The sequence below is a fragment of the Larus michahellis genome, chromosome 3, assembly GCF_964199755.1.
Source record: "Larus michahellis chromosome 3, bLarMic1.1, whole genome shotgun sequence".
Taxonomy (NCBI): Eukaryota; Metazoa; Chordata; class Aves; order Charadriiformes; family Laridae; genus Larus; species Larus michahellis.
The window spans coordinates 9483493-9507086 of record NC_133898.1 but is presented as its reverse complement, the minus strand read 5'-3'; the positions used below and the strand labels follow the sequence as shown (position 1 = coordinate 9507086).

Genomic DNA, 23594 nt, shown 5'->3' with positions numbered 1-23594 from the left:
TAGTAATGTATTATTCAAGTTACAAAAGGAAATCACGGTTTTCATCAAAACCAGGTAGCATGTCTTGATGAGGCACCACAGTTGCATTAATATTTTAAAATGCAGCAATCCTAAAACAAATGGAAAAGGAGAAGAGAGGAGTACAAAAGCACATATTTCATTTGTGACAGGAGTACCACATACGCAGTAACTTGCTGCAAGAGAAGAATAATTTTCTTCAATTAACTTACAAGTTCTCACTCTAGGATAGTTGTGTGCCAGAAGAAAACGTTCAACCCAGTTTTCCATATTTTGCAGCACCCAGCTGTGAGCTAGTTTGTTTCGAGGTGTTTGCACAGCCAGCCAATCCAGGCACTGAGATGGGTTGTATTCAATGACCTGAAAGAAGAGCGTAAAAACCAAAAAGAATACATTAACCTTGATACTATGTACTGTTTGTATTAAAAAACCCTAAAGAAAGCCTATTAAGGCTTTCAAATATTTTTTCAAAATCCCACAGAGCTATCAAAGCACCTACAAGACGGAGGTGCTCTGGCACACAAAGAAAATCCTCGTTAAAATGTCACTGGTTTGTGCTTCTGAATCTCATTCAGAGCTTTTGAAAGTTCAATCTGAGTCCAGGAGTTACTCTACGTATCCTTTCTGCATATTTTGAGATCCTTAAGAGTTGGAATGCTAATGACACAGAAAACTGAACAATTTTGTCTTTATAAACAAATAAATATATTTTTTTAAAATAGCTAACACAAAACCTTAACACCAAATCAGTATTTCCACACAAGTTATATCAAAAGAACAGAAATGGCATGCAAATATGTTCATATAGCTTCACGCTGAGGACAGCTATTATGTTTGTATGAATATGGAATTTCAAGGAATAAATTCGTCCAGTGCTTTTCAAAAGTAATGGAAAGCCTGTGGAGTGCTGTTGTACAGTTATCAAAGCCTTACAGATAACAAGGAGAAAATGCAGCTTCCTGTGCCTTTCTGGTTCTGTGTAGTTAAAAATTTGTTGACGTATTATTAGGCCAATAAATGCAGTTTGCCCAGTTGCTAGTTTTTAAGAACTGTCTTGGTTTTACCCTGAGGTCCAGGTGCCCAGACAAGGAAAATGGAACTCTACCTATTTAAGGAACCACAGGCAGTAACTGAATTGCTGAAGCTGTTCCCAACTACTCTGACCCACCTGAAGAACATGAGCAGTTGACAGGACCAAATCTCCGCTTATAAAATTTTAATCTCCATTTAAAAATAAACACATTAAGAACAATCTCCTCCCTTTTTTTAGAAATGACAAATTGATCTGTGACATTTCCTTGGTAATAGCCGGAGGGTATCTCCAAGAAAGAGACTATCATCATTCACTGCCTTCATCGCTCAATCACTTTTTAATGACTTCTAGAAACTGAAGTGCCCGCAAAAGTACATTCTACACCCTAAATTTGTCTGCCTACGCATTAACCATTGGGCCTCTCATCCCTGCCTACAGCATTTACATCTCTAGACCGGTGTCAACGAGGGAAGGATAACAATGCTGGCGACACCGGACTGAACTGAGGACTCCTGCTGCTAAAGGCCTGGCTTTCCAAGAGAAAGCCCTCACTGACTCGCCTCCTCTGAAGGTTCTGTTTGTGTACTAAGAAGAAGGAGGGAAATAAGAGAGAGGATTGCTTAACAAATTACACACATAAACTTTGTAGCTACTTACTGAAGAATGAAGCACACGCACTTCATGCCACAACTTGTGTATTATCAAAAACTCTCACCGAAAGGTTTCCTCATTGCTAAGAGAAATTCAAAACCTACTGTTTCCCTGTACACAGAAAGCAGCTGGATGTAACTCTTGATCGTGAGATGCGCTATTTGAACTCTCTTTACCTGAGGTACACCAGCTACAGCTAATCTATATTCAGATCAGACACCTAATAAACACTTGGTATACACCTTCCCAGATTACTTAGTGGTTCCTATCCCACAACTGCTCCCAACCAGGCATAAAATACTTTTGATCAGGAATCCATAATCTATCCCACAGCACTTCAGTGGGTAGGCCACGTTTGTACTTTACTAGAGGTCTCAAAATTCTACACAGTAATAATCTTTTACAACCCCCACCCCCACTTTTCAAAGAGTATTAAAGGGAATGAATGTTCAACGGCTTGTCCTCGGCAGTCTTCAGGCTGGACGCGCTGTTCTCAGACAGCAATAAAGACAGCGCGTTGTGCTGGGAACTCCAAGACCAGCTAGTTGAAGTCAAAGCTTTAATTCCCAATCTATTTCTCAGATTAAGGAATTCAGCCCTGTGCCAATTTGGTTAAAAAGTCTCTTTCTTGCTTTAGAAAGGCAAGCAAGAATGGTCCTGCACCACAGCAATTATTCACTAGATTCAATTTAGCACTATTTTATGGGTTAAAAATGTTCATGAGTATTTTACAGAGAATAAAAATGCCAAACCAGTATTCAAAGAAACAGTACATAACGTGGGAAAAAAAAACAAACTAAGAAAGGGTAAGACTTGAAAAATTTTACAATCCTTGCAAAAGGATAACTGGGGAAAAATAAGAGGTATTTGCCTTAAGTAGCATTCTAGGCTCTTATAATGAATCAATTTCTCATTAAACTAAAACTTAAACTGAAATACCAGTTAAACAGAATGCTGTTAAAGTAACATTAAAATGTAGAGCAGAACTTTTAAATGTCTATTAGCTGTTGCTGGTTATTTGGAAGAGAAACAGTCATTAAAGAAGTCACGAATTCATGCAGCAAGGATGATAATGAAACGTAAAAATCTTTCCATAGACATAAAAGAATGAACAAGACAAAGACAATTTAGCTTCTGTTTTCTTTTACATGTTGTACCTCCCATATCCTCTGCAAAATGTAAGAAGCGAAGGGTGGCATTCCTGGAGGTCCCCCAGCAAATTCCATGAGCATGGTCAGCAATTTGAAAAAAGGGTTGGCTGCCTGGAAAGTATAAAATGAAAAATATCCATTTTGATCTACTTCATTTCATCCACTATTTTTTTTTTTTAGAGGTTTTAAAATAAACTCCAAACATTTGTATAAAAATATGTTTCTGTGAACTTCTGACACATTTATATTACTTTTAATCCTTTATTATTTAGTCTGTAAATAATCCACATATATATACACCTTAATTCTACTGTGTCCACAGACGGATGCAGTAGAATTAAGCCGTTTTTTTACAGCTAGCGCAAGGCAACATGACCATACTAGCTAGGATCAGTTTAGTAGACGTATATAGTTCCAAGGAAATAACTGACATTGTCTGAGACAGTCAGACATTATTCTGAAACAAAGGGGGGAAAAATTCTGTACAGTTTTGAAAAATTCACCAATTTATCCTGTTTTACACAAATAGAAGATCTGGCTACCTCGGGGAAGCTACTATTTTTATGTATTTGCATAACATGTAACATGGAGCCTGAAAAGTTGATCGAAAAGCAGCACATTTTGAGGGTTTACACTGATGACTATTATTGGAATACTCTTTTCCTCTGAAACCACTGATACTTCTACTCTAACACCTTGGCTCCAATATGAATGTATTTTACTTTTAAAGTTTGCAAAGATTCACCTGCTTTTAACCATGCTTCAATAAAGTGGTTACTTTTTTTATTATGTATTTTGCCCCTCACCAAAAATGTCTCTGGTGCGCAAGTATATCTGCAAAGCGAAAAAAGCATCAAAACCTAGCAAACGTTAGCACGGCAGGAGGGAAGGCGACTGCCACCCGATAGTGCCCATTCTATCACCCAAAGCAAAGCTGTCGTGAGAATGATTTAGTAGGTGCTTCTTTTCCACCCGTGACCACGTCTCCTCTGCTTGACACACCCGCAATTTTGCCTGATTATTTTTTGTTTTCTGACGGCCGTACACAAGAATGCCCTTGTGTGAGCAGACGCTTCTCCACTCTGTATATATTTTTCACGTGGAATCCACTCGGAACTTTCAGTACTTTTGTTATTACCAGGGCAGGAATTCATTTTCTGACTGAGAAATGTGTTTGCATGCACAGAACTGCAAAACAGTGCCCCAAAGCTTGAACAACCAGACAATAATTACGTATCTCCACTTATTCTAGCATGCACGTTTTATTGTTACCAATTTTTTTAATTCACATAGGTGGAGAACCTAGAAATATGGTTTTGGCTTTGAATAAAACTTCCATCTTAAACTGCATACCGGTTTTCTGCTTTAGAAAACTTAACATACAGTGCAGTTAGACTTCGTCTAATGTCACAAAAACTTCCATGGATCATCTTCCATGCAAGATATTTGATTGGCAAAGGATCATTTAAGTAATTTTAAACATAAAAATATTAATACAAATTATTTAATAGACAGGTAGTATGTTTACATACCTCAGGAGTCAACTTTGCTATAGATGTGAAAAGCATGGACACAATCTTAAAAACAAAACAAACAAAACTCACTTAGACTTGTGCTTATTCAGTTAAAACAACAAAAATCACCCCATTACACTTATTAGCTAAGATTTTCAACAAACAGCTATAGTTTCTGACACTTACATGTTCTGCGAGTCGATTATTGTAGCGACACAAACTGAAAATGAGATTGCACGTTTGCCTGATGTTGATACCATCACGGATATGTTGAAACAAAAAAGGAAAACCCTGCAACAAATCATAAGATATGAGTATACTACCTGCAATTACACACGTACGCAGCCGTGCGGTTTTTTTTGAGGCTTATACAGCCATATTTAAGTGAAGTACCTTTCCTCCTGTTAATGCTGCCATGTCGTTTTGTGACAAAGTCAAATGCCTAAAATACAAAAAAAACCTTTATCATTTTGCTTCAGAGATATTAAGTAAGGTTAAGATGAAATACAGAACTGTGAGTGTTCATTTATATTCTTCAGGATCACAAGATACAAAAGAAAATAAAGGTACAGACATACAACTGAACAAAAATAATAAATATTTTGTGCTTAGACCAAATAAAAAGAGAAATTCAAATGTGGGCTACTGAATGTGTTCAAGAATTCACCCTGAGTCTTTTATTTGGTCAACAATGACATAACACTTATCTTTCAAAAGGTTAAAAATATAATGGGGCCCATACACAAGCTCATTTATGCTGTCGAAAAAGCCCACAAAAAATCCCCCCGAACCCATAAAATCTCTAATTCCTCTCAGAACTACCCTAGATTAGAATTTACTTTGGTGTTTCAAAAGCTCTTGCCTTTCTGACCGAGACTGTTCAACCAGAAGAGCAATCAAGGCTATCATCTTCTCAAGTGCAGCAGGCCTGTATTTTTCTTCTGCTAAAGAAAGTATATCTTCCTCTTCCTCCTCTTCCTCCCCTTCTTCCTCAGAAAGTACTTCAACCTGTGGCTGAAGGGAAAAACAAAAAAAAAAACAACAAAAAAAAAAGAGGTAACTTCAATGTGGACATTTTGAGCCTTAACTTCAAAGAGCCGGTATGTGGTTTTGCATAGATTCGGTCCTTTTATTCAAAGCAACTTACTAAACTTGCATGAATCAAACCAGATAAATATCTAATCACTTGATCAACATATTGAAGCATTCATTTTGCATAAACTAAATTGTATTTACAAACACAAAAGCTAGGTTGGTTGAAGCCACTATGTAACCTGATACAGTGGTCTATGTAACAAAAAAAGCAAGTAAATTTAAAAGCTTAACTTGTACAACAGGAGTAAGCAATCACTTGTTACCGTTAATAGCATGATAAGGTAAACTTTAATTGCTTAATATCTATTTCTATACTAAATAGAAATACCCAATTCAGCATCTTTTTAAAACATTATACTCACTTACACATTGAAAAAAATTGCGTGAGCGAAGCAATTTTAATTTAATAGCTCAAAGATGGCTGAAAAGAGACGGCACTAATGATCACGTATGTAAAATATGAAAGACTAGTTCTCATTATACAAGATATTCGAACTTACATTTTCAGGTCCTTTAGTTCCCATGTAGAAATGGACCATTGTAGATATGGCTTGCAGCGAAAGCAAGAACTGGCTCTGAAATATGCAGATATCGAATTACTCGAAAACACATACATGCACAGACACCCCGAATTCTCAAAACTCCAAGGCTATACTCACCTCCTCTTCTCCCATTTTAGCAAATTCATACAGAAAGGCAAAGTATTCTGTGAGATGTTTACTGTGAGGCTTAACACCGTGCTCCATAATTGACAAGAGGGTCTTCACAAAGCGCGTTACACAAGAGCGACTGCCGATGTCTTCCACAGGACCATCCATGTCATCCGAACTGAAAACAAAATAACAAAGTCCAGTTTAGTTTAGGTATTTCACACAATACACGGAACAGAAAATCATCTTGAACCAGTCCAAAAATATAAAAATTCAGAAAAACTTACTCTGTCCTACTCTCATACTTAGATGTCTAACACTTTCTCTTGTGCCAAGTATAGCCTAGGTAACAACACGGCTTAAAGTAAGGTAGCATCGGTCACTCAAAATGTTGAAAGGTTAATAAAATTAGTATTCTCAGTCAGGAAAAGAATTCTCAAAGGTACAGTATTAGGGGATCTCCTACTTAAAATCATCTTCTTCAATTGCATGTCAAACTTCCTGAGCTTCAAGAAAGACCGCTGTTACAGCTCATTTTACTGCGGAACTAAGGAACGGCAGTCTCCTAAACACACAGGCAGAAAACATGCGCTTTTAACCTTATTCACCTACTGAAAGTTGGATCTTAGCACTGAACAAAACAAGTGACAGAGTCTTTTAAAGACGGGCTCCCAGAAAAAATTAAATTCTATGTTTTGCCATGAAAACTGTATCTTCATGTCCTGAATTTTGTTATGGCAGTATAGTATTACAAACTCTGACATTTTTCCTCTGGAAAAGGTTATTATCAGAGTCATAAGCTGAATGCAAGAGATGAAAGAAAAAGCACTTTCTTCTTCTTCTTCTCATTATGTATCAAAAAGAATAAATATTTCATAATTGGACACAAAGTGACAGTTTTCGTGATAATTAGCAGCACAAAGTAGAATCCAATAGTTTCTTTTCTACTGTTTGACAAAACCTGTGATTTAGCTATAAGAGGCAAGACTAGACTCATCTCCAACCTCTTTTACTGGGTGTACAAATAAAATTTGCACCTTTTGCCTCTGGATCCAATTTACAATCTACTTCTCATGTATAAGTAGCGAGATTTACACCTGCAGCATATTACTGGCAGTGAACAGAAAGACTATGCGGAAAATCTAGTCTAAGGGAACAAATGTTTCAAACAATATATCTTTAGACACTGGGTTTTCCAACCACAATAATATTTTTGAATAAATCAGAGCATTTTGGGTAGAATAATAAATAATGATTAAACCAGTACTATTTTAGCTTTACCAGACCATTCTGAATAATTCATTAAACAAAAGGGGTTGCTCTAAGGCACGTAATAAATAGAAGTTTTCAGGCGTTATAATTTTACCAGTCTTCCATTCCTGGCTGGAGATAAAGATGTGCATGCACTGGCCTCAGTCTCTGTATCACATGAATACACAACCGCTGGAACATCTGCAAATGCAGAAGTAAATGAACTCCACATGTTCATTCTTTTACATATATGTCAATACACATTTTCTAAGCAAAGGATATTCTGTCTCCAAGCACCACTTCCAGCTCCAGGTGATTCAAAGTCAAAGCTGAGATCGAGACGCCCACATTCCATTTCTCGGTGTACTGACACGTCGTATTTTAACACAGTAGTCAAACCCGGTTTTAATAAACAGATCCGATGGAGGAACCCTAAAACCAGTTTTTAATAATGCTGTGCACTGGACACTACTAAACATGACTTAAGACTGCGGCTCATAAACACTGTTTTTTCTTCTATCTCTGTTTTCTGAAATGTTTAGATAATTTTGGCAATTTTTTGTTTTATTTGGCCCCTGGCTATAAGAATTTACGTGAAAATTTTAAGGAAATTCCTCCCTGTAATTTTTAATTTACAAAACATTCATCAAGGATTAGAGCTTTGCCTAAGATCTTGCATAGATTTTCGCTATGAAATATAATCTTTTAATGATGCGTTGCATACAGGAACTATGTATGGTTTTATATGGAAATATTAATAATAATCAGAAACCCAACTGAAGGATTCAGGTGAAAGAAAGTAATTGCTAAAGTTTTTACCTAAACAACTTGCAAAGAAAGTGTAACTTGTAAGTGAAACTATTAATAATATTTGTATCTGTGAATATCCAAATGCTACTAGGGCTTTTTTTCAATTTTAAAATTTTCCAGAAAAGGCTACTAACAAAACTTTGTGGCGTAATATTATAAAATTAAATCTACTCACGAGAAACAAATGCAGAAGTTTAGAATAGAAGCTTTGAGGAGTACCGAATGTACTTTTTTTATTATTATTTTCTGAATGTGTATCTTGATGCATTATAGTTGAACCCATTCAGAACGAAACGTTTTTTATGTAAAGTGTTGAAATTTGTAGAGATGATGAGGGAGCTGTAGAAACCTTAACTTGCATCTATTGTGACATTTTGTGATGCTAACTGTACGCCTGTGGCACTATATTGATATTGATTTTGTTTCAAACAATCACACTCCCATGGCCAAACACATTCTCTGAATCATCCGCAAAAATGGAACAGACGACAATTAGAGGTATTAATAAAAACTTTCACCATCACTGTATGTGTCATAATAATTGTCCATTTCTGCTCACGGGTTAAGTAGGCACTTGACTTACAAAGGAACATCTTTTCTTACCTGTCTGACAATCTGATTGGGACACTTTATTAGAATCTGCATTGGCCACCAATCATCATCAGCCATACGATCCAAAAACCACTGCAGAAGATACATACTTTGTTAGTTTTGTTCCAAACTTGTTCTAGTCCAATCTTCTTTTTGCATGATATTAAAGTCTGAAGAGAAATTGGTGTTACTATTATTAAGGAATAAGCAGGTTTTAATCCAAGGGAAATCTAAATGTCTTCCGTGCGCGAGAAGAAAGGAATAAAGATCAATAGCATAAACATAAATATAAATTTATATCCAGTATCTTCTTATCCCTGTGTTATGATGCCATTGTTCAATTACCCGGAAGGACGTGCTTATCCTGAAAAGTTACGTCAACAGAATAAAAAACAATGCTTACAATGAAGCATAGGCTGAAAAATCTTGCAGAATAGGGATAGGCTTAAATAAGAATGTAGATCCTGAATTAGATCCCTTTTGCAGTTTAACATGTGGAAAAGCCTTACTACCTCCAGAGACAGAAAAGGTACAGAAATAACAGAGAATGATTCATTCAAAGTTAGACTCAGCAAATAATACAGCTGAGTATTCTGCCTCCCAGAATTTTGTTTTAGTCACAAGGAGAGACAGTTTTCAATAAAGAATCCAAGTTCTTCCTTTTATTTTAATTATACCTGAATAGTCTTTACTATATTAAATGTCTTCACTCATTTTAAGCATCTTAGAACCACACGATACTAACAGAACTGCATCACCTGAATACCAAGTGTTACACAACCATTTAACGACCTCGAATCAATTTATAAAAGAACAATTAATTTTATTCATTTCTACTGAATAAGGTCTAATCCAGGGTACGGTACATATTGGGGTCCTTGTACATTTAAACTATCACAGAGAGTTTATCACAAACTTTTCTTCAGTATCTCAAAATTGATTTTGCCAACGCTACAGCGAATTCTTTCTCTGTGGTTTCTCAGTCCCTCTCAACTACGTCCCAGACACCTTTCACGCAGCGTCCTGAAAAAATTTTATATAAAAACATTCCTCCGTTTTTTTTTCCTCCTTCTTCTAAGAGTTTCAGTCTTTCTACACATTGGGTTCAAGATCCAGAGCCTCACAAACCAGGCGCTGTATGGATGTGTTTTCAGTGAAGTCTGACACGAGCTGTTCTTATTCCCTTTCTAAACCTCTCCATTGCTCACTCTCCATTTATCTCACTGCCCTCTTCCCTTGGATTCAACTCCAGGCGCTGCCATTCTAGTCCTTAAACGTGGCGCTGTCTTTCCGTTTCTCTTGTGTGATTTCATTTGAACATCTCTTAATTACACAAATCAGTATGCAATAACCAATTGAACTAAGAGGTTGTGACACCACGTCTCTCTTATTCCTGTGACAAAGTGATTTTGTCTGAAAATAAAAGTCAAAGTCAGTCCCCAGAATCTGCAGTAATCAGAGAGGATGAATTGCATGTCACAGTGCACAAGTACGCCAAATACAGTAGTTCATAATCCAAAATATTCCAGGGATACGAACCTCCAGGAAAGTTAAACAATATATAGAAAGTTGGTTTGTACTTTGCTGAGTTCCTAAGTCACTTACTTCACAAGCTGCCTGACTGTTATTAAACTGTTTTGTTAACAGTTCAATCCACTGAAGCATTGTAGGCTGTAAAAAGAAACACAGAAAAAAACCTATGACTTAACATAATCAATTGCAACTTCATCTTTAAACATTTCTAAATGGTAAGTCAGAACACCGAATCTTAAGAATATAGTTATAAACACTAAACCCTTTATAAACCAGTAGTACGTTGCACCTACACAAAAATAACAGTACATAGATTGAAAGGAATGCAAGGTACACGTAACATGTAGTAGCTACCCAGGGAATTCTCCCAATTGGAATTGCAACCATATTCTTACTAATCCCAGACCATTCAGAATTAATAGCATTATGCCACCACAGACGAGAAAGAAGTAACATCTGACTGAGAATAAAGAAGGTTCAGATTGAACTTTCTTGTTGTTCACGCTAGTATTTATATCTTCAAAATTCACGAGCACGACTGTTGCTCAACAGTGAACAATTCTCTCCACACCAGACTTTAACAAGTGCTTGTTAAGATGCGAATCATCCAGGAATTTTCAAATGAGAACACCACAAGAGCCGTTGTTCCCAACACTTTGCTAAGGCAAGTAAGTTAAAACCAGAACCCCCATTTTTTCCACTGTGCAGTACTTACTATAAATACATTAAATGACACCATTTAAACGTTAACTTGGTATTCTCAATGGTACTTACTACATCTCCAAATCACATTTTTAAAATGAAAAAGTACAGACATACTTTTCACTATATTCATGCAGCTACTAAATGAGAATTTACAAGTAAATAGAGTACCTTTTCCTTTGAATGAATAAATGTCTCTAGCACAAAGGAAGTGCTTAACTGGAAAAAAAAATATAAATTGCACCATTAATTACAGAATGCCTGAACTAAAACATAAACAAGGTAAAATTTAAAATAAGCATGATCTATTTTGAAGTACTTACCTTTGCTGTCATCAGGGAAACCGCTTTTGGATCTGGTAGTGTGCTTGGGATGCTACTACACAACTGCCACATAAACCTAGAGTCAGTAATTTTATTTGTTAATTAAAATAAATAATGAAAATCTGCAAGAAGAAAAGAAGCATTAATATTACATTTTTTTAAGAAAAACTTACCCAAAATATGTATGCTCAAAAATGTTCTTGTCTTGAAGGAACTGCATGTTATCATGCCATATCCACTGAAGAAAAAATGCTAACATCAGATACAAGAAAGCAGTTTATTTCACTACATAAGCATGATATTACGAATATTTAAATGCTTGCCATGGCTGAGAAAACAGAATTTTTTCTTAGGAAAAATTATTTCTGGAAACATTTTCTTCATTTTAAAGGATTGGCTCAAAGTTATTTTATTCCTACGATGGCGAATATTAGTTTTGCCTGCCATAGGACTGCAGAATGGAGCTCAGAACTTTCTCCTCTTTCTGTGACCTCAGTTTTACAACTGAATTACTCACATTTTTAGGCTGAAATTTTGAGAACCGGCCCAACATGTTAAAAAAGAACCACAGTTTAAGACCATATTTTGATGGCCGCGATAGTGTAATAACTTAAAAAACCCGAAAATCTCGCTAAACACCTCGTTTCACTGAGATGAGTTAGACTTTCCAGCGGCCTAGCTGGAAAAGGTTCAAGTCTAAAGGTTCAAGTTCTCACCCAAAGCCTGACAAGCTCTGGGAACTTTTGTTAAATTTTTTAAGGAGTAAGATTTGAGTCTTCATCGTTAAGCAGAAAAGGATTACATGCCAGGTCCCCCTCTTCCTCTCTCCAAAATGATGTTTTTGACCAAATCCATTTGTAGTATTTTTCACATATTTTAAAAGTTTAACTGTGATAAAAATCTATTATTAAGACCGAGAAGGATAAAAAGCAGAATCTGATTTGCTGGCTAGGGATGAAGAGTCTTTTTAAGTTCAAAACATAACATGTGACGGATGATAAAGCGATCCTTCTGGCCAGAGGGAGCAGGAAAACTGGCTTTTCAGGAGATAAAAAGGGAGAAGACTGTTTTACAAATCCCCTAGTGGGGATGTATCTAGCACAGGGAGATCCCTAGTGAAATACACTGCTCCTGTGAGATGGTTTTTCCAGTTCCTCAGATCATACATGGCTTAAATAGTATCTTTACATAAATAGCCAGGTATCCTCGTGCCCAGGAAGAACAGGGAGATGTAGCTGTTACTGGGATTTGTTTCCCCCACCCATTTTGCTAACACCTGGGCTACTCTGCGACTCTGGGGAGGCAGGGATCCTTTTCTGACTGATTCACTTTGAGTAAGAAGCACAAATAGTCACGGATCATAGATCACTTTCACTTAGACTTTCACAATCCCACTAGCAAAAGTGCAAACAAACAGCTGGAACTATTCTGCTAAAGCAACCTGTTGAAGAATTGAAGGATGAAAATGATGGTAGTTAACAAAAATACTGCAACTGTTCAGAAAATGTTGATAAGCACTCACAAAACCCAAACTAACAGTGTTCTACCATTTTTTACAAATATGAAGCAGAATGATTCTGTTACCTGAATTAGAAGATACAGGACAGAATGAGAAAACATCTAAAATTTACATATAGTGGAAATCTTGATTTACTTCCTATCAGACACCACTCTTCTAAGGAAGACAGCTAAATGAAACGATTGTCATCTTATTTAGATTTCATTTGTTTTCCTATATTTATTCTGATTCCTGATTTGTTTAAGATTTCCTATAGTATTTTAAAATTGGTGTTAAAACAAATCAACTTGTACCTCCAGCAATTCTGATGACACATCAAATTTGTAGTCTTTGCCATTCTCCTCCTCTGGTTCCATCCGTTTATAAAACAGCATGTAAGCACTGTGCGTCTTTAAGAAAAAAACATCTGTATAATTTTTGCTTTGAGAGATAAATCATGCAAGTAGAAATATAATCATATAACAAGTGTTTGGAAGAGAAATACCTTTTCAAAGGAGAAGTCCATAAATTTATCAGTAACAGAATCATAAGTTTTTGTCTGTCAAGAAGAAAGTAAAACCATTAATTACAAGCTTTTTTAATGGCCTGGTTATTGACAGTTTGAGATAAACGTGCAAGCAAATTATTTCACGGCATTTGTAGAGAGGCTGCTGACAATTTAGTTCTTGCTCAAAGCAGTCTTCTTTCTTTTCTTCTTCTACGGTGGCCTATTCTGATTTTTTAAAGTTGCTAAGCAATATTGTGACCCATATCTCGTGCAATTTCCTGTCTCATCCATCTCATTGACACTTCTCTTTTTTTAGGTACCTACAGGTATTTTATCCGCTTGCCAAATAAAATAATTTTTTTGCTTTATTTCTGCGTATTCTCTTTATCAGACAAGAGGATTTTTCTTATTCACAGGACTGTTTTAGTAAGAGAATGCATTATTAATAATGTGTTTTATGTAATAATATATAATTATTAAAAAATGATCAATTCAAGCATAACCTGAGAACGTTTGAGCGTTGTTCAACAGTTATTGGTATTGATACTGTGTAGAACTATTCAGACGGATGTCAAAGGGCAGCAGGCTGACCCAAGAGACAAAGCTGCTACTGTATTAAAAACAACCTTGTACTACTGAAAGCAAATAAAAATCAACTTCAGAAACTTTATTTTCTTACAATAAAAGGAACAAGCAAAACTATTTAAGCCTGTAGGTCCATTAGCTTGAAAATTCGCTTGCTAATATCAGAGCTCACACTTTGCTGCTGAACAAAAGCACAGGTGTACACAGATCTGAGAGGTTTTTAGTTCAGTTCGGTCACCAATGGAAAAGGATCTGACCGTAAGAGGTTCACAGACCAGAATCTGGAAATTACTGACTCGAGGCACAGACAAAGATCAAAAAGCCCTGTTTTTCCAGAACAGGCATAAGCTTGAAGTAATTATTCTGTCAGTCCACACTCCAAGCAAAACCATGCAAGCAAAGGATTCCTATATTAGTTGCATATTTTTTTATAAGTAAATAAATAACAGGATGATGAAAAGCAGATATAGTACAGAAACACCTCTTCTTTGGAGAGAGACCACTCATTCATTTTGATTCATTAGCAATACCTACGCTATACTTCTGACACTTGTCTTTTAAAACTCCATAAAAATATCTGGATGCATAGTCACAAATTAAATAAATATGATAGTGGGTACGGGAGAAATTAAGACCCTTTTCCTTTATCAGCTTAACTTCTGTTCTGCAGAAAGCGTAGAAAAAGTAGAAAGCTTAACGACCAGCCCGCAAGCAGTCTCGCTTTGACAAGTCTTTCATCCCCCGAAGGAGGGGGAGACCCTTTGAAGAGATGGATGGTGGCAGATCAGCTATCTACTCAGACCTAAGATAAAGTATCATCTGCACAACAAAGATATCAGAAGTTTAATAAAACCCAGCTACCACTTCTAACCGTTTCATCTGCATACACAACAGATGGCAGACCAAAAGGTGAACGCTACGGAATCCTTCATGAAAGTCTTCAGAAGAGACATGGTAATGGTTGAACATGACAAAAATAAAAGTCATGACTTACAGTCATCTCTCCACCAAAACATTCTGAAGCAAGCTGGGCAGAATCAAATGGTTTTACTTCAGCATCGTTGAAAAGATACCTGTAAAACAGTCAGCTTTTGAAACAACCGCTGTTTGTCTCCAAGGGCAAATAAAGCAGAACAAACACTTAAAATGAAAGTATCCCTATTAATTTCTAATATCTTGTTTGAATCGCAGCAAACTAAAAACGGATCCCAAAAGTGAATTCCTTTCAATAAGATCAGGAAGTCACCATTTCAACATTCCTTGGTTTTCTTTTAATCAGGAGTCTCATTAATGTCCTCATTTTTCCAGCCCGACTCTGGTACAGATACGGTTTTAATGCAGCCAAGATTTGCCTTTTCCTTTTCAATTTGAGTGAAATGGAAATAAAAATTTTAAAAAGGAGATCCATTCCATATAATAGTAGAACCCAAACTGGCAGTGGATGGAGAAAAGTGGTACACTATTTGGAGCAGGGATTGGGCCACTGGTTGGAACCATTTCAAAAATGGTCCAGCTAGCTGTTCTTGGGATCAGGAATAGAGGAAATCTTGTCTCCTATTCCATGGCCGCAGCTGGGAACCTGAGATACGACCTCCAGAAATGCCTGGGAGAGCTAATTCCCTGCTTTCTTATATCACCTAGCAAGACCCTCCCTTATTTCCATGCCCACGTCTCACCTCTTTCCCAGGCTACATCCCCTAATTTTTTCTCCCTCTTTACAACCATGATTTATCCGATGTGTGCAGAAGTTTCCAAATTAGAAGTGGGATGCCATAGGTTAAATAGAAAATACTACACTGCATTTATTCAGCTTTCTATCACTTATGTTTAAGAAGCTCCTGTCTCTTTTCTTAATCTTTGCAAAGAAAGGACAGAAAAATAAATGCTATCAAATATTCCAGTACGTCACTGTAAATTGCATCCAGGAGGAGCTGGCCAATAGGATAAGATCACGAGACAGATAAACTAGAAAATTACATGTGAAACTAATTCCACATATAAAAGCATAATAAGAACAGATTTAGATAACCTAGGGATACAACACCATTTCTGCCACACAGGATGCAAGGAGTTTAAAGCAAATTAAAATTCAAATTGTTGTTTCGCTGAAAACACACAAAATGAAAAGGTCCAAATTCCACAATCGTAAATGCAGCTGTGTGCTCACAGCTAACAACCAGATTTTATGAAGACAGTCTATTAACTCTTACTACACGCTCCTGTTGCCCCTGTGTCCAGGGCGCTCCACAACTCTTACAGCTACACAAACTTGTGTGCTAACAAATTAACGTACTTACACCTATCCAACATCTCGTGCTTTTGAGGAGAAGCTACAGCACATATCTCTTACACAACTGCATCTGACAAAGTCAACAAGTTTTAGTTACTTAAACGTAAGGAATTATCACATTTTGTTTTGCTTAACTCACCATTTGTTGTTTTTGTAAGCATGGGGATTGACTATATCTCTGATAAAACTGTAGTAATGCCCACCATCTGCTGTTCCTGTGTGAACCGTTACGCCTATCAGATCATACTCGTAACTTTCCGTTTCTTTCAAATATTCACCATCTTCCTTAAAACCTGAAAGAATTTAATACAATATTTAATCAGTTATTTCCTGAACGCCCGAACTTCAATATTACACTTTTCCTGTAGTTGCACTTAAATTTTCAAAACTCCACAACGAAGACGTCCAGAAACTCCATACCCAGAACAAGCAGCAGAGATCCCAACTCATGAAACAGGCCCAGCTGTTTTTGCAAAGCATCACTACTCAAGACAGCAGGACTAATAACTAACTATTCCAAGTTAGCACATCTTATTTATGATAACAGTAAGCCATTTGCTGACATTCGAGCATGACCCTGCAAAATTGCAAAAGGGCAGTGACAAACTATGTAACTATTTGTAATTTCTCTCATACTTTAAAAACAAATTTAAGAATAATTCAAATCGAACAGTGCATGAAAAGAAACATAACTGTCTGTCAATTATGTCAATAATTTTCTGCTACTAAATAAAATATGTGACTTTGGGAATATAGGTTGATTAAAACTTACATTTGATTTTGTTTTCTTAAAAAGAAAATCACTAATTGTACGCATGTGTTATGTATCCAGAAAGCGGTACACAGATGAAGGAGACAAAGCCTGCTGACTTCATTTTATGAGGCATACCTTCTTTTCTGTCATTTTTTCCCATGAGGAAATCTTCAGTGTAAGGTGTCATATCCAAACGTAAAGGGAACGAAAAATGCGTATTGACTTTCTCCTTCATCATGGTTACCATATTAAACGTGTATCTCATTGTGTTGAAGCTTAAGATACGAGGTAGTTTCTTAAAACATGCCCTGAAGGATTAAGAAAATAATCATGATCTACAAAAGCTTTGAGAGTTCAACTGTATTTTCACACGGATTTTCAAGACATTTATTTCAAACGTAAAATTGGAAATCTGTTGCTAAGTCACATAAATATAAAATTCAGCTATCATAATGCCCTCGAGCAGGGCAGTCTCACTGGCAGCAGAAAGGTCCAACTCAGCCTATCGAACAAGTCTATTTAGGCTATTGTCATGCCTTGGAAGAAACATCAAATATGCTCATATGGCACGAACGACAATTTTTTAAAATGATATCATAAAAGGAGTCGTGAACGAATTTAACAACGCAAACCCTCTCATCAGACGGAGTTACTATCTTGTAACGGACAAATTTCAGTGGGGAACGTACCTGGTATTAAATCTCATAACGTTCACACTAATGATTTTAAAGGAGGTTACTCCACCCGTGTCATTTATAACAGCTACAAAAACAACTATGAGGTTTTTTCATCTCTAACAAAGAAATTCGTTAGTTGCAATATAAAGACAACGTAAAATTCTTATTTAGCATTCTCTTTCTTAGCAAACTTTTTAAAATATGGAAATATTTTTAAAACTAATTTTAATTAAGAAGTTTGCGGTTACCTATGAAACCTGAGCAATTCTGCATAACGAATAACACAAGTACTGAACAAACTCTGAAAGAATTTGATCTTTTAAAAATGGGAAAAGTTACAGATTTGGAGAGGTATGATTTCTACAAATTTCTTTTTATTTACATTAAAAAAAGGTGACAAACATTTTACTGTTTGGGTGATCTTTTGCGCAGATACCTGGTATTCTTTGTTTCGGAAATCTGATTTCTGAGTTACGAGCTTATTTGCACGGGTACCACATCCTCCCAGGCATACGCAGCAGCAAACTGAATGAAACCACAGTCCCGTTTCATCTAAAGGATTACTCTAATTCAAACAGTAATTTACTAAAAAGAAACATTAGGAATGTTTAGTTGTTCTTATTCATACCTTTTTTCAGCCCGCACTTTCTTCCCACAATGAGAACATGTATACATGTTGTCACCTTCCAAGGTGTCCTTAATAGTTACTTCATCAAGAGATTCCTACATATAATAAAAAACCAAACCAAAACAAAACCATAAACTCCTTCTTTCTTTTTATCTTCGATATTTATATCTTGTGCTTGCATGGCCTGCTTTACAAACCCCTCTCTTTCAATCTTGCCGTAAATTTAAGTAACAATTCCGTAAGTTATGAAAGTAAAGGTGGCCAAAGGCATCAAAAAGTTTGCACAAAGAGCATGCATGTCAACTAAGAGAAGAGTCTGACAGGAAAAGCAGTTCCTAACCCAAACACAAAATTAAGGAACCAATTCAGAAAAATTGTACTCAATATTCCAAGCTGTCCCCAAGAATTCAAGTGCTTTAAATTCAAATTCCAAGTGTGGGGATTAATAGTTGTTTAAAAAACTCAAAAACTTAAAAATTATTTTGGTGTTAATAAGCAATAGTACATGTATATATCAAATCTTCTGACATTCACAATTCTCCCATATAAAACATGTCCATAGCATTCTTAGAACACAGAAGGGAGAAAGTGATTCCTGACTCTCACAGTCTATAGTCATTTCCAAATGGCACCAGCTGACAGCACGTTGCATTGAAAAGATGAAACGATTTGACCAAACGACCTGGTAATATCAACGCAGAAATACACCAAAACTCGAGTACAGATACAGAAAGCATCAAGATAGTCAAGAGCACACGGTGCAGTCTCTTATACTCGACGGCACTCATTAATAAGTGTGATCTATGCTACGTGTCTCAGTCTGCCATTACTTACATAAATATTCTTCATATCTGCCACCTGGCATCTTACTGTATAGAACTCTTCCGCAGTCTGACTTACATGCTCACAGTCCTAAATCGCAGTAACGAAAGAGAAGAGCAATGAAATAACTGTTTTTGAGAAGTTAAAAAAAAAAAAATCTTGAAAAGATAAGGGTAGGGAATACTTACCAAAGAAACAACATTGTTCGTGATAACACCTCCAAACAAACTTTTCACTGTATTTTTCTGTGAATGAATTAATACATTCTGTCAAGGAAATCTGGGCGAATCCATAAGTTTTCAAGCTCCCTTTTGCTCCCTCTTAATAACTCACCAGTTCTGGAGACATTTCTTCTATTTTTGTTATTAGGTCAGTGAAGAACTCGGTCATATCTTTCTGCTCTCCAGTGTTGAGCGGCTGCTTATCCATAGTGTAGGTTTTACAGAAAGGCCTTGGATTATACGCTTTACACTCACTTTCCTTTAGGGAACAAAATCAAGCAAAAGAAATCAACACAAATCCTTATATTTTGAAGTTACACAGGTGTACCGAACACACACACACACACACACACATGTCTGTTTTCAAAAGGATACACTTTTACATACAATATCTCCATATGCCCATTGGGCAACAAAGTTGTTTAAGTGCTGAAATGCTTCTGATCTAACGTAAAGCAGTTTTTAACGATCTGATTATCAATATTGTGATATTCGTTATTAAAATACCATTTGTAAAATGGTATTAAATAATATTTAATAAATACTTAAGAAAATGAATCATTAAAATAAAAGAACTTGGCTGAAGATGCGACAATCCAGTTCCTGCATATCTGTTCAGATACAAAATCGAATATGAGGAACATCAGCCTGTTTTTATGTATTTCTGGACACGCGCTCAATTCTCATTCAGCCTTCTCTATGGTATAAAATTGTATCATCTATTCTCAACTGCATGCAGAGAAAAGAATGTGCAGCATAAAGCAATTCTTTAGAATACATGCCCCATTCCACTGCCTTGCACGCTGGGAACGCAGAACTTATTTACAGCAGAAAGAACTTTCCTCTCGTAAACAACACTATACGTACTGTTTTCTTTTAAGGATGCGTGGCAAGACTTCCTTCAAGGTTTTAACAACGGTAAATCTTCACATGATTTTATGTTCCTGTACTATTTTATGCTTATGTAAATACCTCAGTATTTTTTTTTCTATGATTCACGGCAGACACTATATGCCTGAATTCCTTTCCTCTACTTGTCTTCAAAGTGATTAGGAATTTCTTCCGCAAAAGCCAGTGCCAAGAGCAAAACCAGTCAGCTCTCCTCAGTTTTCTTTTCATTATTTCAGAAATGTTTCTCTATTTTAACAACTGTGAACACCTGTGAAATGCCTCAATTTTGTTTGGTTCTGGAATTTCGAAAATGCTAGTTGCTTTTTAACACTTTATTTCAACAGATTAACTTTTAAAATATTGGAGCAAGGAAAATGCAACAAACAAAAATAATGTATTTTATTTTATCACCAGGGAAACTGGGGCAAACAAATTGTTCCATGATTAAATGAAGAATCAAGCTCAGAACTCTTTACATCAAGGTCCATGTGAAATGGGATGAACGACAGTGGTGTCAGACAGACGCTCAGGGCAGTGCGTTTGTTAAAAAGAAAATAATCATTTCTTGGGATCTTGGCATGGTGCTCACATACAGAATCAAAACATTCTAACAGCACAGCCAGTAGGTGTTTGGTGGTGATGGAAGTCTGTGGCTAGGTTCTTGCAGTAGTTTAGACCCAGAGAGACTCCTCAACTCACCATTTTGGTAAATTCGTATAATCCAGAATTAAATTCTTATTATCCACCAGTCCTATGTGACCTCCCCGGCATCTGTGTAATTCATTACTATTGATTCACCTTAACTATGTATGAAGTATCTCTTAAGTATCTTAAATCCGTATAAAAGACTGTCCTATGTGGTCATTTCTGCAGGAACAGTTTCTATCGACCGTTTAGAAAAGTCAATCTGGAAATAGGACTATACACAGCAGAGGCAACAGTAGAACTGTCCCAAATTCCCACCTGTGGGGCTCCCGTAACGATCAGTCAAATACTTCGTTGGGAAGGCACAGTCAATTACCCAGTTTCAAATCGGTCCATTGTCTCAAGCCACTCCATTATTGCAACCAAGGAGATGCCTGGCCAGGGAGGTCCTGGCCCACTCAGGGACTGGGCAACGGAATAACTAACGTTTGAGAGCTGGTTCTTGCTCATGAGACTTGGTGCCCAATATTAAACCCTATCTTGCATTAGGCTTCACACTGCTTCTTCATGAAAACCATTATGCCAATGTCGGCTTAACTGATTTGCTGAATGACAGCTTTAAAGTGGGTAAAAACTATTTCAGTTAAGACACTCATTTTCAAAACTTGGGCACAATGGACTTAAGCTGCCAAGAATTTACATATAGAATGGTAACTACGTTTTTCTTGCCTTCTTTCCCCCCTTCCCCCAAAATAAGATACTTCACAAAATACCCTTTTTCACACCTACCATTAAGTATGTAAACATTTTCTGGAGTTCTAGTAGAGTGGTCTTGTGTTTCATATCTTCTGAATACTAAAAGAAATTCATAAAAGAAGACTTTATCTTTTTGGTTATAACTTTCCAAAAACAGCCCTTAAAAAGATGAAGCAATCACCTTTTTAAGTAAAAAGCCTACCGCATTATTATGAACAATAAAGAAAAATGACTGTGTGTAAGAACACACAGTACACTATTTTACACTTATATATAAAGCACTACCTATTCATTTTTTGGCACATCAATGTTAAACCTAAGTCAAAAAGTAACTCTATTGTCTAAAAATTTACTGCAGCTAGGAGCTTTTGGGGAGGTATCACAAGAGACTGTAGTAATTTTGGAATTTTTCCAATTCATAGATGTTGTGGGAGTTCTCATCAACCCTCTATCTAATGCATTTCATGCGCAGACCAGCAGCTTCCCTCTTTCATTTTATTTTTTTATTTTTATTTATAAATGGGTAATTGTAGATGAAGTTAAATGACAACTACCAGTAACTTAATGATAACAAAAAATTATGAGGTCACTGCCAATTAGGGTGTTTCACACATTATATGTGCCCTGTTGATGTCAGGGACTAAACCGAAGCTTTCTCTTTTACTATAAATAGCTAGAAGTAATACTATAATATTTCTGGAAGTTGAGCATGTATAATAATTTACAGGACTTGCTGTGCTTCTGGTAGCATGAGATACATGCTCTGGGCCTTTATAAATATTCAAGAAGAATAACATTTGTTCTTACAAAACAACAAATTAGGAGTTAAGAAACAACAGACAATTCAGTAAAACCAATCTTGAATAAATATAGCTGATAGCAACAGAATGATGAGTTTGAGAATGTGTTTTATTACAATACCACCTTAAGAACACACTGTATTAAAAATATATTTTTTTAAAAACCTCTTCATGTTAGATATCAGCAAAAGAATCCAGCTGAACAAAAAGCAAACTAAACTCCTGCAGAAATATTCTTTATCAAGAAATAAAGTCTTAAAACTAAGTCTGTACTTCATTAGCATTTGCGCTGATTCTAAATTTAAATTTCTACCAAAGTCCACCGAAGGAACACGAGAGCCTAAATCATACCTTTGCAGTAAAAATTGCTTGTCTGGCCTCTGGTATCATGTACAGTTGCTGAATAGTGGATGCCAAGTAACATGTTGCTCCAAGATTCGTTAGACCCACAAATCTACACTCGGCGCGAACATCATCATGTGGCCAATAATCCCACTTGTAAGGTGCATGGGAAGCTGGAAAAAATAAGAGTCACACATGCAGAAAAAATAAATTCAAAGTAAAATTTCCAAAGATATACATACAATTAAAAGCTTTATATGTACATTAATAAAATACATCCTGTTTAGGCATTCTATGTTTGCAGGCACGAGCCAGACTGTACGCTCTTTAAGAAAATGCACTGTATGTACATCTGGAAAATCATTTGATACAGCAGCGAGCCTTTCGAGGTGCCACATTGGGCTGCAAGTGATTTGCTGCACCCTCCAAAGCATTATTCATGGCCAGCATCATCCCTCACACTCGTTCTAGAGGTAGTATTACACATAGTAGTGGTCTTCCAGCCTCTATCTTTAAAACTAAAGTTTGGTAAAACCACATAATGTTTTCCATCATCGAGAGCACCCATAAATTCTAAACATGGGCTGCTAGGCATTTTTTATACACAAGGGTTTTTTTATAATAGAGTAGATAATTTAGATTAGATATTAGGAAGAAATTCTTTACTCAGAGTGGTGAGCCCCTGGCCCAGGTTGCCCAGAGAAGCTGTGGCTGCCCCATCCCTGGAGGGGTTCAAGGCCAGGTTGGACGGGGCTTGGAGCAACCTGGGCTGGTGGGAGGTGTCCCTGCCCAGGGCAGGGGGGTGGAACTGGATGAGCTTTAAGGTCCCTTCCAACCCAAACCATTCTGTGATTC

At 36.5% G+C, this 23594-nt stretch overlaps 1 protein-coding gene across 7 annotated transcripts in view; it reads right to left on the bottom strand.

Annotated features, from left to right (window-relative positions):
- The window catches only part of USP34 (ubiquitin specific peptidase 34), a 135631-nt gene that overhangs the window by 16051 nt on the left and 95986 nt on the right, over positions 1–23594 (bottom strand). For 4 of the 7 annotated variants that reach the window (XM_074578512.1, XM_074578513.1, XM_074578516.1 and 1 more), the window contains 25 exons: positions 22749–22912; positions 21631–21696; positions 19418–19564; positions 19273–19329; positions 19097–19174; positions 18263–18357; positions 17093–17265; positions 16343–16496; positions 14908–14986; positions 13326–13379; positions 13135–13230; positions 11496–11560; positions 11323–11398; positions 11171–11218; positions 10370–10435; positions 8777–8857; positions 7479–7564; positions 6122–6290; positions 5963–6037; positions 5230–5381; positions 4761–4809; positions 4554–4658; positions 4386–4430; positions 2860–2964; positions 231–378 (listed from right to left, as the gene is read on the bottom strand). In XM_074578512.1, coding sequence (XP_074434613.1) covers positions 231–378; positions 2860–2964; positions 4386–4430; positions 4554–4658; positions 4761–4809; positions 5230–5381; positions 5963–6037; positions 6122–6290; positions 7479–7564; positions 8777–8857; positions 10370–10435; positions 11171–11218; positions 11323–11398; positions 11496–11560; positions 13135–13230; positions 13326–13379; positions 14908–14986; positions 16343–16496; positions 17093–17265; positions 18263–18357; positions 19097–19174; positions 19273–19329; positions 19418–19564; positions 21631–21696; positions 22749–22912 — 2433 coding nt within the window. Of the gene's footprint in view, positions 1–230; positions 379–2859; positions 2965–4385; positions 4431–4553; positions 4659–4760; positions 4810–5229; positions 5382–5962; positions 6038–6121; positions 6291–7478; positions 7565–8776; positions 8858–10303; positions 10436–11170; positions 11219–11322; positions 11399–11495; positions 11561–13134; positions 13231–13325; positions 13380–14907; positions 14987–16342; positions 16497–17092; positions 17266–18262; positions 18358–19096; positions 19175–19272; positions 19330–19417; positions 19565–21630; positions 21697–22748; positions 22913–23594 lie in introns of all 7 variants that reach the window. The other 3 variants (XM_074578510.1, XM_074578511.1, XM_074578515.1) reach the window with 1 other exon arrangement.